The sequence below is a fragment of the Fukomys damarensis genome, unplaced genomic scaffold, assembly GCF_012274545.1.
Source record: "Fukomys damarensis isolate Sample0158 unplaced genomic scaffold, DMR_v1.0_HiC HiC_scaffold_8, whole genome shotgun sequence".
Classification (NCBI taxonomy): Eukaryota; Metazoa; Chordata; class Mammalia; order Rodentia; family Bathyergidae; genus Fukomys; species Fukomys damarensis.
In genome coordinates this window covers 23,211,954-23,226,712 of record NW_022900920.1, presented here as the reverse complement: position 1 = coordinate 23,226,712, position 14,759 = coordinate 23,211,954, and the positions used below count along the sequence as shown (strand labels likewise).

General features: G+C 42.8%; 1 protein-coding gene across 1 annotated transcript in view; it reads right to left on the bottom strand.

Moving 5' to 3' along the window:
• Window positions 1-14,759, bottom strand: part of Nrap (nebulin related anchoring protein) — a 67,619-nt gene that overhangs the window by 33,316 nt on the left and 19,544 nt on the right. The window contains exons 14-22 of the mRNA XM_019209015.1: window positions 14,563-14,670; window positions 13,437-13,541; window positions 8,371-8,469; window positions 7,260-7,364; window positions 5,934-6,041; window positions 5,580-5,681; window positions 4,401-4,598; window positions 3,729-3,833; window positions 900-998 (exon numbers count right to left, since the gene is read on the bottom strand). Coding sequence (XP_019064560.1) covers window positions 900-998; window positions 3,729-3,833; window positions 4,401-4,598; window positions 5,580-5,681; window positions 5,934-6,041; window positions 7,260-7,364; window positions 8,371-8,469; window positions 13,437-13,541; window positions 14,563-14,670 — 1,029 coding nt within the window. The remainder of the gene's footprint in view (window positions 1-899; window positions 999-3,728; window positions 3,834-4,400; window positions 4,599-5,579; window positions 5,682-5,933; window positions 6,042-7,259; window positions 7,365-8,370; window positions 8,470-13,436; window positions 13,542-14,562; window positions 14,671-14,759) is intronic.

Sequence of the window (14,759 nt, the reverse complement as noted above, 5' to 3'; positions counted from 1 at the left end):
ACAACAAACCAAATTTAATTAAGGTCAGGAGCCAATCTGAAAACCTCTGCAAGGTATCTGTTTTCACATCTTTTCCTTGACATACCCTTGACCTCCCCAAGCTACTGCCATCTACTTTGTCCATGGTCATTAAAAAATACCCCACCAGTGGGTTCCCAAGTGGGACAGATGAGATGCCCACTCTGCCTGCTGCACCTCTACAATCAACCTTGGAGCCCTGAGAGGTGCTACCACCAGGGAGCAGGCAGTGACCAAAAAGATAGCAGGAAACTCCTGCCCCACAGAAAACTTAGCACACTTGCTCTTCCCCTTTTCCAGTCCCTGAATCACATTTCCAAACAGTACCTTTCTGCTGACCCTGAGTGATGCTGAAAGCACTGGTTTTTTTAAGATATGCCTGGACCTTTAGGATGGAAAGCTAGGGAGGGCCAGGCAGGATTATAGGAAGAAGGGCACTGACTGGCGTTGGGCACGAATCTGTATATAATGCACATGGCAGCTCATTGTTCGGCCTCCCATATTCGAGCTCAGATAAGCATGACCTGCACACATCCCCGTGGGAAATGTCATCTTTCTTCAAGATAATTCTCTGACGGCTCCAAAATTATAAAGTGTTGGATGAGAGATAGAAGAAAGAAGGATTAAAGTATACAGAAAGGGAGCAAGGTTAGCTCTGCATCTACCTCTAATAAATGGAGAAGAAGTGGATGGGTAAGGCAGGAGGACCCAGTGTCCAGTTCCCAGAAACCACCTGGGAGTCCACAGGAAGCTGGGCCCAGCCTTAAGGGCAAGGCTCTTTGGTTTCTGGATCATGCCGAGACAGCACCTGCTCTTGTGCCTGGAGATTCCCGGGCTCACGACGCAGCAGCCTGGTGAAGAGAGGGCAGCCCAGGACTCACCCCGCTCTGCAGCTCCTGGCTCTTCTTGGCATGTTCCATCTGGGAGCTGTCGGCCACGCTGGTGAACTTCTGCTCATCTGCTCTCTGCCGGTAGCTTTTCTGTTCCCCAAGGAAAAGGTCCCATATCATTAGGATTGGGTCACCTCCTATCAACCATACAAATGTGAACACACACACACTTCCTGTGGCCCAAGCACTTCCTTGGGGAGAATGTCCTAGCTGTTCCTGAAGCTTGAACAGATACACTCAGTCCCAAAGCAGCCTGCTCTGGGAGCTGTTTTCATTGCTATTACAGAGCAGGAACTTCAGTTTTTCCTCTCAGCAAGTCCCACATTTCACTGTGCACAATAGGGTATTTTCATTTTATAAATCTAGCTCCAACATAGGAAAGTTAGGTGGGGAACTCTTGAACTTTACAACCACAGAAACTGAGGTTCAGACCTCTCCTCTAGCTTCATGGTGAGCACATCACCTAAGCTAAGGGTCCTGAGCCTCTCTTTTTTTGGCCATACACTGGAGACGACAGAAGCTGTTGTACTCCAAGGTGAACAGAGACTTCGACACCATGCTTTCCATGCAAGACAAGTCCTAGCCACATGCGCTCAGTTCTTCACCACCCACCGCTGTCTATGGTTGCACCACAACTTTATCGGGGAAGTGTCTGCTCTAAGGAAAGAGGACCAGGAGCCGCAGGAAGGTCAGAGGTCAGGTAGGACCCACGCTCACAGTTTCTCATTTTCCAGATCACTAAAGTCTTAATCTCACTGTGTCCCTGACTCAGAGACACAAGTTAGTTGGCAGATACTCAAATGTGCTAATTCTGTCCCCCCACGGAGACTTCTTATCTTTCCTGAAGGTTAGAATCTCCAGTTTTTCTGCTGGAGTTGCCAGAGGAGATGGACAAGTGGCTGCTGAGGGTGGCTTTTTGAAGCAATAGCATCACATGGTGGGGGGATCAGAGATGAGCTCACATCTGGTGCCACCAAAACTCCCAGTGCCATCAACAAGAGTGTTATAAACACCCACCAAGCCCAAAACAGTGATCGGACATTGGAAACTTCAACCTAGAAAAAAAAAGTTCTAAACAAAACACTCTCAAATGACTCTAATTTTCATCCTCATACCGTTGTGTTGTGCAGGATAATTCCCTCACTTACTGAGGAAGAAAGTCACATTGCTTTTCCTCCATTGGAAATTCCCAGTCATCCTAGACTCGAGTTGGTCAAATTCTAAGTACTTATAGAGGCACCAAGAATGCATTTTGTCACATAAAGCAGGTGAAGGAGACAAACTGCTCTCCTCCTGGCCCTGGAGGAGCTTAAGAATTCATAGACAACACAAAAAAATGAGACAGAAACTGACATTCCTGCGGCTGAAGGACAACCACCTCGCCCCCTCCAGTCCAGTGCTCTCTTATCTATCCAAGGCACATGGGGCTATTGTGGCCCCATCTGAATTTCAGCTAGTCTCAGAGAAGCTAAGTAACAGAAACCCCAAAGAATTTTTCTTTTGTCTCTACCCTCCTTATTTATATACTATATTCTAATTCTAAATGAATCTGTCAGACAGAAGGGTGAGTACAGTGAAACACAAGAATAAATTACAAAATATGTTTTAGGGACACAATACTGCCCAGTGAACAAAAGCTAGGACACTCAGCCACACAGGCTGAGTACAGACCCCAGTTCTACCACTTGCTTGAAGTAAGTCACTTTCCTCATATGTAAAATGAGAATATTAATAGGATAATCATACATCTACTAACATGGGACCCCTATGACCCATAAATACAAATGTATATCTACACACTCAAAATGGTCCATCAGCTACATCCATGATTGAGTCATCATTATCAGTCCATAAACGGTGGCTATTTTATCACTTCTATTATCATTTGTGAGAGATACGCCAGACTCAGCCTCCCTGGCCCTGGCACAAGAATCCCTCCTGCAGATCCCAAACAAAGCTCCGGAAATAGTCACAGTTCCAAATGAAATGTCCTTCAAAAGTCCTCCCCTGTCTGCTGCCAGAGCCAGCCTCCCATGGAGCAAAGAGCTGAGCAGGCCTGGGGCCACAGAGATCTTGGGGAGTATCTTGTTCCAAATTCTTGTTTTGTGTGAGGGAAAAGGGGTCGGGAAGGACATTTGTCCCAAGTCTGCAGTGAGCTTAATGCACAGCATAAGAAGAATGTTCACCTCCAAATACTGCACTCTCTGTTTTAGAAGGACTCACCTATCCCTAGCCCAAGGAAAACACTATGGGTTGAGCATCCTTTATCCAAAATGCTTGAGACCAAAAGTACTGTGGATTGCAGAGTTTTTTCAGATTTTATAATATTTTTACATACAAAATGAGATATCTTAGGGTGAGGATGGGACTGAAGTCCAAACACAAAATTCATTTGTTTCAAATCCACCTTATACATATAGCCCTAAGGCAGCTTTTATGCAATATTTTTAATAAATTGGTGCATGAAACAAAATTTCATGGTGCGGAATTTCTATTTATGACACCATGTTGGTGCTCAAAAGTTTTGGATTTGGGGGCATTCTGGATTTTATATTTTCAAATGCAGGATGTTCAACCTGTATAATCTTTTTACAACAAGTTATTCCTTGCATGCACATGCTCCTTAAAGTAAATTGGTAGACTTCTGAAAGACGCCTCTCCTGCTATCTTCAGGGTGTGTTACAGGCACACAGTGAGGAAGTAAGTGCTCCCCTTCAAATCACATCCCAAACACAAGACAGGGAGGGGGACCTGAGGGAGAGGCCACTCTGACTTGAGGGCTAAGAGCTCCTGGAGGCCAGGGGCCTCGGCTCAGCTTACCTCACTAACCAGCTGTCCAGCCTTCTTGGCCTGTTCCAGATGGAGACTCCCCTCAGTCAGCCACCCAACTCCCTTCATCCATGCCAGGTCAGCCTTGTACTGTAGCTGCAAAAGAAAAGCCACCAAGAGTTCGTCAGACACATACATGCATATAAGACACAGTGAACAGAGAGCTAGGAAAACCTCGGTCCCAGATTTGTCTCTCCAGAAGAACTTCTCCCTCCTCCTCTATAGCCAGGCTGACCTCTTTCTGTGAGGTGAGGCCACTGGGCCCACCTTGTAATGAGAGCAGCATGATCTACCTTAGTGCTGATAGACCACAGCCTTACCAAGAAAAGCATTTCTCCTATTTTTTGACAGAGGACCTGCTTCACCAATCTGCTAAAATTACAAGATTGACTTACCCTTTACAATGGCTTCACCTTTGCTCTCGACTATTACCAACACATCTCGACTTTCACCATGACTCTGAGCCCCAGTCCTCCACTGTCCCGTCTCCTTTGCTTTGGCTCTACCTCCCCACCTCTCTGCCTGGGGCCTAGCACGTTTCCAGCGGTTCTTCTCCATCCTTCTGAGTTATGTAACAGACTCGTGCACAGATTGAAATCATTCTGAGACGGGGTCTTCTAACTGCAAGACACATGGGAAGAGCCAGCCCAGAGTGAGGCTTACCTCGCTCTGGAGCCCATAGGCTCTCTTGGCCCACTGAGTTCTCAAATCTTCAGGCAGCACTGTATATTCATGCAGTTTCTTCCTATAGTCCAGGTCACTGGCCAGAGCTTGGGCCTTCTTAGCGTGCCTGATGTTGACCATGTCCATAGGCAGGTGGAAGTGGGTCTTACTCTCTTCAAAGCCTTTTTTGTACTCAACCTTGCAACGGACCAAAACAAAGCTTATTAGTTACAGCCAAGAGGCATTCTGAGCAAGGTCACCATCTGTAATCAAAAGTCTGATCCAGGTCCCATAAGGCAGTATAGCTGGGGAGCTGTGGTTTCATATTCCCTCATCTCTGGGAGGTCTTTCTCTCACCAGTCTGAACCCTCTTTACCTGGCTGCTCCAGGAGGAGACGCCTCAACTGTGGTTTCTGCAGAGGCTTTAAAAGGCCCAATAACAAAGTTTGGAGCGTGGAGCCAGGCAAGTCTACATTTAAACTTGACCTCCTTTATCCAGCTGGGCAATCTCCAGAAGTTTTATCATTTCTCTTAGGGCTCATTTTCCCCAAGGGGACTGGATTAGTTATTATGAGAATGGTTGATCATAGAGCAAGGCCACCTCTTGTGTTCTGTCTCTTACTCAAACCCAACCCTCTTGCTCTTCCACTGTTTCCCACCACATTATGATATAACATAGGCAATGTGCAACTGCCCAATCTTGGACCCTCCAGCCTCCAGGACTGTGTACCAGGATAAACCTTTTTCTTTATAAGTTACCAGCCTCAGGCATTCTGTTATGGTAACAGAAAGTGGATTGGAACAGTCTCTCAGGAAAGTTAAGCCCCTTACAAGAGGAACTTATTCGAGGTATTCAGACTTATAGCCCCAGCATCTCATACAGAATTTTGTCCATAGTTATTGCTTATGAAGATATATGGCATAAATAAACTTGGCCAAATACATTTGCACCTTGATCAGAAGAGGCTGTCAGCTTTACAGCCACACTCTGTGTCTGCTTTGAAAGAAGCGTGTGCTTTGGCAAAACAGAGAAACCCCGTAATGAGCCAGAAAAGAAGAGTTGCAGGTAGAAGTCAATGAAAAGGTAGTAGTTCCCAGGGAAGTAGGCCCAGAGAAAACTTTGAATGTCACACAACTAGAAGTAAGAGGCTGGCGGTAGAAGGAAGAAAAAGTATTTACCTCACTGCTCATTTTGGCCACCTGCAGGGAGTGCAGAAGCTTTGAGTCAGTAGTTCCTATGGCTTTGCCTTTTGTTTTTTCATATTCTTCTTTGTATTTAATCTTGAGAGAAAGAAGAAAGTCGACTGTGAGTGAGGGAGCAACTTTGCCATCTAAGGGGCCTGGCTTTAACAAGTGCAAATAAAACAATTCTGAAAAAAAAAAAAAACACCTCCCAGTCTTCTATGGATCCAGAAAAAGATCAAAGTATTGTGATGTTTACAATGTTAACAGTCATTATTTTTTCAGCAGGACCACTAACATTTGATTGGAGCCAGGCCTTATGCATTTCTGAGTTAATGAGAGAAAACCTACATTGCTAGCAAGCTCCCCGGAGGCCTTGGCAGCCAACAGAGACATGGCATCCAGCTTCATCTCAAATCCTTTCCCCTTTGTCTTCTCCCAGCCTTCTTTGTACTTAACCTGAAAAACAAAAACACAAGCGAATAATATTCCTGCCAAGGGTAGAAGAAGTTTTTCCTTAAAGCAAAGTCGATTTCATCAACTATGTACGGCCCAGAGCCTTAGTTGTTATTATCAAACTGGTAATAATAATTCTAAACACAGTGCATCGGTTCCTTAGCCACTGGGCCACATGGGGCCATGGTAATGGGTCAGGACGCAGAGAGGACCCACGTGTTCCTCCTCTGTTATTTCCTAATCATGTGACATGGGGTAATTACCTCTTTGGGCCTCGGTTTACCCTTTACACAAGGAATACCATATTGCTGTGCTCAGGGTTGCTGTTGGAGCACACGGGAGGTCCACAAAAACAAATTCTAAACTGATAAAGTGCAGCACAGATGTATGGTATTGATGAGGTTAACACCTTACTGTTTCCTAGCCCTCTCCTTATGTTTCCAACTCAACAACTCCAAACCATCACACCAGGCCTGTAAAGCTTGGAGAAATTAAAGAGCTCACCTAGCATCGGGCAGGTAAAACAAGTGGTTACACCATCATCTGAACCCAGGCCTAGCAGATACCAAAGCCCCCGTTACCCACTGTGTCTCTACAATACTTCCTGGGAATTAGAATAACTGTCACATCTCACCTCACATCACCTATCCCAGGAAAGAACTGGCTTTCAAAAAACATTAGATCCTTTCTGTTTTTTTGTTTGTTGTTTTGGTACCGGGGATTGAACTCGGGTCCTTGGGCTTCAGAGGAAGGCAGCAGAACCACTGAGCTAAATCCCCGGCCCTTCATAAGATCCTTTTTATTCTTCTCCTTGTCCACAAATCCCATCCAGAATGAGAAGCCTAATCATAAGCCACTAGTGACTTTGAAAGGCTCGGATGATTAAGATTGTTCTTCTTAAGATTTAAATTTCCTCCACACAGCAAATCTGCCAGTTAGCAGTCACTAGGATGATGACAATAATGGTGGTGGTGATGGGTGTGTGTGTGTTCACACACGTGACACAGTGCTCATACCGTGAGAGTCAAGTTGCTATGACCAATTCACCCTTAGAGAACCACAGTGTGCCATGAGATGGTCAAACTCAAAATGATTATGCGATGATACCTTTGATGAACATCACTCAGGAAAAGACTACCCCCCACCTGCTGTAACATCCGGAATCTTCATTTTCACGTCTACACACAACCCCACTGCATTCTTCCCATGTGGTGCGCTCACCTCACTGAAAAGCTCGGCATTGGTCTTGGCCTTCACCAGCTGAGGCACATCCTGTGGCAGTGTGTAATTCAACTTATTTTTCTCATAATCAGCACGGTAATTCACCTATTGGATTCAAAACACAGCTGCTACGTTTTTATAAGGGCAGAAAGAGAACTTTGGGGAGAATACACGCTTTCCTCAGAGACCCATCCCTGGGAAGGAGTCTCTGGAAAAGGCATTTTACAAGGAAGCCTGTAATCTGGGCAGTGTTTTAAAATTAATACACTGAAGATGCCAAATTAAAACTAAAACAACCCACAGGTGCACTCAGATTTGTGACATTGCAAAAGTTGCCTGTGACTATTTCACTCATACCCATTATAAGCTTATTCTTGTAACTTGCAGAAGTGAAGAATACCTTGCACTATGCAAGAGAGATATTCAATGAGAAATGAGTACGTACACACTTAAAGAGAGATATCTTAAATCACACACAAAAGAGCTAAGCAGACGTGTGATTCCTGATGGAAGGATCCAGCAGCATTGGAGGAATAATCTTGCCCAGAAATTAACACTGGACCTTGGATACAAGTGACATCAGTCTTGGAATTTATTTTTGGTGTGATATATTAAAGAATGTAAGGGCTGGGGATTTAGCTCAGTGGTTCTGCTGCCTGCTTTGCAAGCACAAGGTCACACGAGTATTCTGCCCGGTACCAAAACAAAAAACAAAAAACAAAAAATTATGTGAACATGCTTAACTTTTTATTAACTTTTAGAGAGTCATACTGAAATATTTATAGATTAAGTCTATAATACCTGGAATTTTCTTCAAAATAATAGGGGAGGGGGAAGTGGGTGGGCATAAGCTGAAGCAAGCTGGGCCAGGAGCTGATAGCTGTCGAAGCTGGGTGATAGGTGCATGGACATTCATTAGGTTATTCTCTCTACTTTTTGTGAAAATATGTGAAATTTTCCATAATAAAATATTTTAAAGAAGAGGGTCATCGCTGGCCGAAATAAAACATTTCACCATTAATAAAGTGCACTCCTTGGGGGTAGATGTCCAGAGGCCTCACAGCCATCGCAAGACCCCCACATTGGGCTGAGCAGACATAGGTCAACTCACGTGGCTCAGTTGCTGGGCGTTGATTTTGGCTTGGACCATCTGTGGCGTGCTGGCCACACTGCTGTACTTCAGCTTGTCGATGCTTTGCCTGTAGTTGACCTGGGTAAAAACAGGCACAGGAAGTTGTAATCTGCTCTTACCTGTAGAATTTGCTTGGCACCTTTCCTCCATCCAACTAAGTGGATTCTCAGATTACTAGAAAAAGAACCCACGCTTCCCATGGAATACCAACAGGCACTCCAAGCCAACAGGCAGAAAAACAGTACACTGAGGAAGAAATGATTCAAACTGCCAGCTCACAGAAAGATCTATATTATGACCAAGGAACACAGGAAAAGGTGCTCATCTTAATTATTAATCAGAGAGATACATATTAAAATCACAACAGGATATCTTCCCACCCCCACCTCAGGAGAGTAACAATATCAAGTGTTGGCAAAGGCACAGAGCTATGGAAACTGCCATAACCCTGCTGGCAGAAGGCAGATTGGTACAACTGCTTTGGAAACCAGCATGACATTTTGGCACAGGTCTCAGCAATTCTACCCCTGGATAATTCCCAATAAAAATGTGCATAAGGCCGCTTCATGAAAATGCAAGGTATATAACCATACTTAGTGTACTTTATTATATATGTATCGTACTTCACCAAATAGAAATGTTTTTTAAAGGAAAAAGAAAAAAAACCCCGAAAAGACAGAAACTCCAACCAAGGTCGTGCGTATATGTCTTGGGTTGTGGGCAAAGGATAGTGAATGGGCCCCTTGCAGGGACCTAACATGTCTGCAGCCTGTGCACCGGTCCCTGTGTGACATTCACTTCCACCTTGCTGGGGTCCCAAGCAAAATGCCATTGCCTTGACACTTGCATTTCTATATGGGTTCAGTGAATCTTCAGTGCCACCTTGACTTCGATAGGGCTAGTAAAACTGTTCTTTGGAAAATACAAACTGTTTTTTGGATTATTAGTCATTTGAACACAAGACTACATTCGTCTAGTAATCTCACTGTCCTCCAAGCACACATAACCAAGATCCAATGCAGAGGGAAAGGGAACCTGGACAGATAAGTAAAGGCCTGGGTTTGCAGATCAGGGAGAGTAGGTAATGGGGTGGGGTGAGCTGAGCTGAGAGAAAGCCCTGTTACTTATTCAGGGATGAAAGGAAGGAAGGTGAGATTGTGGGTTGTAGATGGCCACGCCCACTTCCACAATCTCATACCTGGTTAACCCCAAATCCAGGCAAAAGAGGAAGAAGTAAATTCATCCTTTATCTTGTCCTTCTTTCCTACACCTGCCTGATTCCCTTTCATTCATCTGCTTGTTCATTCATTCATGCCTCTGACAAACTGTCACAGGGATCTGTACAGAAGGGGTGAACTCAAAGACAGCCCTCTCAGGGTCATTGTTCCCCGGATCGCAAACCGATGCAGTCCCAAGGACACCTGAGTCTTTCCATCCACAGGTGCCATCCTAAGTCCTGGAGTCTAAATTGCGATCAAAGCCCCCCCACCAGATATCAGTCTGCGTTTTATTCCCCAAGGCCCACGACCCCAGCCAGCGGCCCACAGTGTGTGGCAGCTCCTCTAGGCCTAAGCTCTGCCTGAGAACTCCTCACCCCCTCTGCATCCCACTGCCATCTCTCCTTGGATTCCACCCAGGCCTCTGGCCTGTTCCTCTGGCAGCTGGCTCTGCCTTTCACAGGGGCCCTGCTTGGCCACTGCTGAACTTTCCCACCATTTCCGGTATGTTTACATTACAGTCGCATGTCTTTCTTGTCCTGTCTGTCTTCCATTCCCTCCTACTGGTGCCACCCAGGGAGGGCAGCTCACCTTGGAGAGTCTACAATAGCCCAAAGATCACAAATGTCCATAAGAACCGGCCTCCCAGCTGAATGCAAGACTCAGTACCCGGCCTCAATGCCAAGGAAAGGAGTGGTGGGGAATGGAGCCAAGGACATCAGTTTAACCCAGCCCTAGGGAACGTCATCAGGCATCGGTGCAGAGCAGAGAATGGCCATATTTTTCAGTTATTCCAGAGAAACAATATATCCATATTACTATATAAAATCTTGCAATTCTTAAATGCTGGCAAATTAATACTTTTTTTTTTATTTATATATTGGTACCGGAGATCAAATTGGGGACCTTGAGCTTGCAAGGCAGGCAGCAGGACCACTGAGCTAAATCCCCATCCCTTACTTAATATTTTTAAAATTCAATGATGCCGGCAAACTAGACTTAAAGGCCTCTTTGGGCCCACTAGCTGCCAGCTTGTCCTCCACGGCGCTTGAACTCACTTCATTCTTGCCTGTCCCAAAACCACAAAATAATAACTATGGTCACCACATGGCCTTTACTGTGTGCCTGCACTATTCCAAGTGCTTTACCTATATGAGCTCATTTCATTCTCTCAACCACCCAATGGGTAAGTGTTAATATTATCCCTACCTTAAAATGTGGAAACTGAGGTATAGAGACCCAAAGTGACTTGCTGAGTTCTCCCAGCTAGGGAGTACCAGAGTGTGGATTCAAATCCCAGCCCGGTGCCTCTAGAAACGGCTCTTACGCCAAGCACTAGAATCATAGATGCCATTGCTAGTGTGCTTATAAAATACTTAGCATTTTATAGGATCCCTATAACCGGGATTCATACTGTTTAGACAGGGAAACATACTCCAGGCACAAACAAATGACCTACAGATTTAATCCCCAAAACGAGACATAGGAAAAATAACGCTCCTGACATGGGGCCACAGTGTTTGGTTAGATTGGAGGAAAGGACAGCATCAAGCACTTTATGTTTTTCAGTTAATAATTCAAGGAGAAAATTTTTATATATCTTGAGGATAGAGGAAAAAGTAGGAAATACAAAGTCAGTTCAATGTCAACTAGTAATGAGATTAGAGTACTGTGACTCCTTCATGCATTAATTCAGAGGGAAAAATTAACAATTCATAATAAGTCAATTAAAATTGAGAATTAGGCACAATAAAATGTCACAAAAACTGTACTTTTAAAGTGGCATTTTCTTCCTCACAATTCTGCATTAAATGTTTCACAGAGCACAATTATTTTGCTCTGCAGGACATAATTAACAGTCTCCATAATTAATCACATCCTTTCAACATCACAAATGGTTGGTCATGGCTTCAACCTACATTCTGAAGATTTTTTTTTTTTTGCTAAAGATAGAGTCTCATTTTAATTTCTCATATTCATAAAATCCATATAGAAAGGGAATGCTCTCTAATTAAGGATCTGTGCTTTATTTAATTTCATAGCAATTTTACCACCTTTAAGGCTACGAGACTGAGAGAACACAAATCATCTTCGAAATGAATTCTCCAAACTTCCTGAATACTGAAGCCCCTTCATGAGGGACATTCACACCTGAGCCATAAAGGTAAAGGAGGGTAAGACACAGACAGCAGCCGCCACTCAGGCCCTGCCCACTACTGCCACGCAAGGACTAGGACCACTTTGCCTCAAGTTTATAGATTTTTCAAGAAAAGGTAAAAATAATATTTTTTATGCAAACTCACAAGTTGTGCATGATTGTTTGTTATTTTTAATACATACATATGACTCAACAAAATACTCCTGAGCCTGGATGTCGCTAATGTGCTGCTAGTTGAAAGTTTGTTTCAACTGGTATTTCTAGTTCAGTCCAGTTTAATTACAGTGTCAGGCATCCCCAGATGGACTCACTACATTTCAGGTCTACAGTTTGAGCCAGAATCTTACACTGACAGATGTAGTAACAGTCATGTTAATGGATGCGCAAAGTTGTAGGAGTCTATTTCAGGAGAGTGTGTGTGTGTGTGTGTGTGTGTGTGTGCGTGTGCACGTGCATGCACGCGCACGCACTATTTATTGGGCACCACTTCTAGAATTCTACTGTAAAAGGACACTCAGGTTTCGATATGTTCCCAATTGACAAGAGCCCCAGGTGCAAAGTGCAGCCAAAAACCAAAGAAAATAGCTTTGGCAGTGGCTGAGCTCAACTGTGAGTTTTATTAAAATGTAATAAATAAAATGAAATGACTAACTCAACCAACAAAACTTCCTGGAAACAGAGAAGCAAATTTAGGTTCTTATAGTTCTCTATTTCCCTTCCTCTGCTATGCTACATATTTTTAAAGCCCCTTTTCATCCAGTAGACTATCATTTACCAATGATTATCTTTCAATGTCCTGGGCACTGTGTAAGATCCAGCTAATCCTACAGCTCCTACACTAAGCAAAAGAGAAGAGGGAATAGGAAATAGGAAAACCCAAGTCAATGGCCAGAGTTGTGCTCACCCCAAAAGATGTGAAAGAAATCACATTCAATAAATATATGTGGAATTATCTGTTACACTATTGATCACAGATCACCTTCCCTAAGAACTATGACACCCACTCATTTCTGAACCACCTTAAATACTTCCTACAATAATAGATGACTTTTACCTTTTTATTTGTATTTCTTTGTATTTAAAAATTTTATATATTAAACATGTCGTAAAACTCTTGTGATTAGAAGCCAGTGAATTTAATTAATTATACTGTTTTGTTTAGGACAAGCCTAACTATAGATTCACTGCTATAATAATTAAGGGATATAAATTTTTTTTCCAAAGTGCTCCTGAGGGAAAGCATCAGCATTACCCCTTATTCCCAACTTATATCCATCTGTCCATCTTGCTTTATTTTCTTCAGTCCTTATTATACTATGCTCCAAAGTTTTTTTTAAACAAAAGTCTTCACTGTTAAAGAATAATTATTATACATGTGACCAGGAGACACAGCCCTCCATATTCTAAGAGGAAAAACTGAACTTCAGGTTATTTTCAACACAAAAACCAGAGTCATCCCACTTTACATTGAAAATCTGAGTTTCCAACCAAGCACAAATGGACTTTCTAAGGAAAAAAGAATTCCCTTTTTCTTGGACTCTTCCTTCTCCTAAAAATTGTATCTTGTTTCTTTCCATCTATCTGCTGAAGACTCTCTACCCACCTCCATCCCTACCCCAGGAAGGAAATGACAAGTAATAAAGCCAGAGGGCTACTGGAAGAGGACTTACATCTTTCAAAGGAACCAGTTTCATTGTTGTTTGATAGGAAGGAGTGAGAGTGGCTGGGTAGTTGTAATCCACAATGTCATGTTTATAATCAGCCTTGTAGGCTACCTGAAAACCAAAGGAAAGAGAAATCAGTTCCCACTTTCTTTTGACCTTGTTAAAATGTCATAAGTATTGCTTTTAGAATAGACAGAAACAAAATTAATTCATTTTCACTACCTCTAAGGAAAACTATGTTCACACTTTTGTTTAAAATTAATCTGAATTCTTCTTAATTAATGCAAAATTAGTCAACTTCCATCTGTAGCATATTTACTTTATTTTTCATGTTTTACTTGAGACTTCTTGTAATTTTTGTTAAAAAAAAAAAAAGGAACACTTACACATGAGAATACAAAGAAAGTTCTCCTTGGCTAACCCCAAGAAAATAAATGAAAAGTCAGGTGTCTTCAGGGTACTTAAATTTTCTTCCTAAGAGTCAAATCTGACATTCTCAAGCAGACCAAATCTGACATTTATATGTTTTAGTAATAAAATCAGTTCCCCTTAAGTGTCGTTTAACTCTACTCTATGTCTTATAAGTTGGCATTTGCAAATCTGTGAAGTAGACTGACAAAGCCAACGAGAGATCAATAGATTCTCAAGTAAAAGGAAGACAAGAACTTGATCTGTTTTGTTGTTCTACCACCTTGACCAGGGCCTGACCACTGGAAGTCTTCAATAAACACACTGACTGAATAAAACTGATGGACAAACACACTCACCAACCAACTAACCAGCTCCAAGTAAATCACAAAAACTTTTGAATGTGGGGAATTTTAAATATGAATCACACTTATCCATATGTTTTTATCTCTCAGAAATTGAAAATGCTTATCATAATGGATCAATTATGATAGATTTAAGTACTCTTCAAACCAGAGAAGGCTAAGATAAATTTAGACTTTGAAAACTCTTAAGGAATTTTATAAATCCTAGGTGGTAATGGTTAACATTTAGAAACTCTTCTGGATCTGTCTTTATATGCGAGCATAGAGATATTTTTTAAAAGGGAAGTTGAAAAAGAACGGATGGAATTCCTTATAGTGTACTCCACTTCGCCCTTTCAGGACTCACACAAAGCACTCACACTGCTGGCCAGACTGCCAACTTTCAGAGCGTGGAGGGTGCGCTTGTCCATGCCAACTCCTTCGTAGTGGCCTTTCATATGGTTCTGGTAGTTTTCTTTATATTTATTCTATGTGGAAACATAAAACTTTCAACAGAAACTTCCCAACTAGTTGAAGATAAAACACTCATCTTAATGCACTAAACCTAAAATATCCA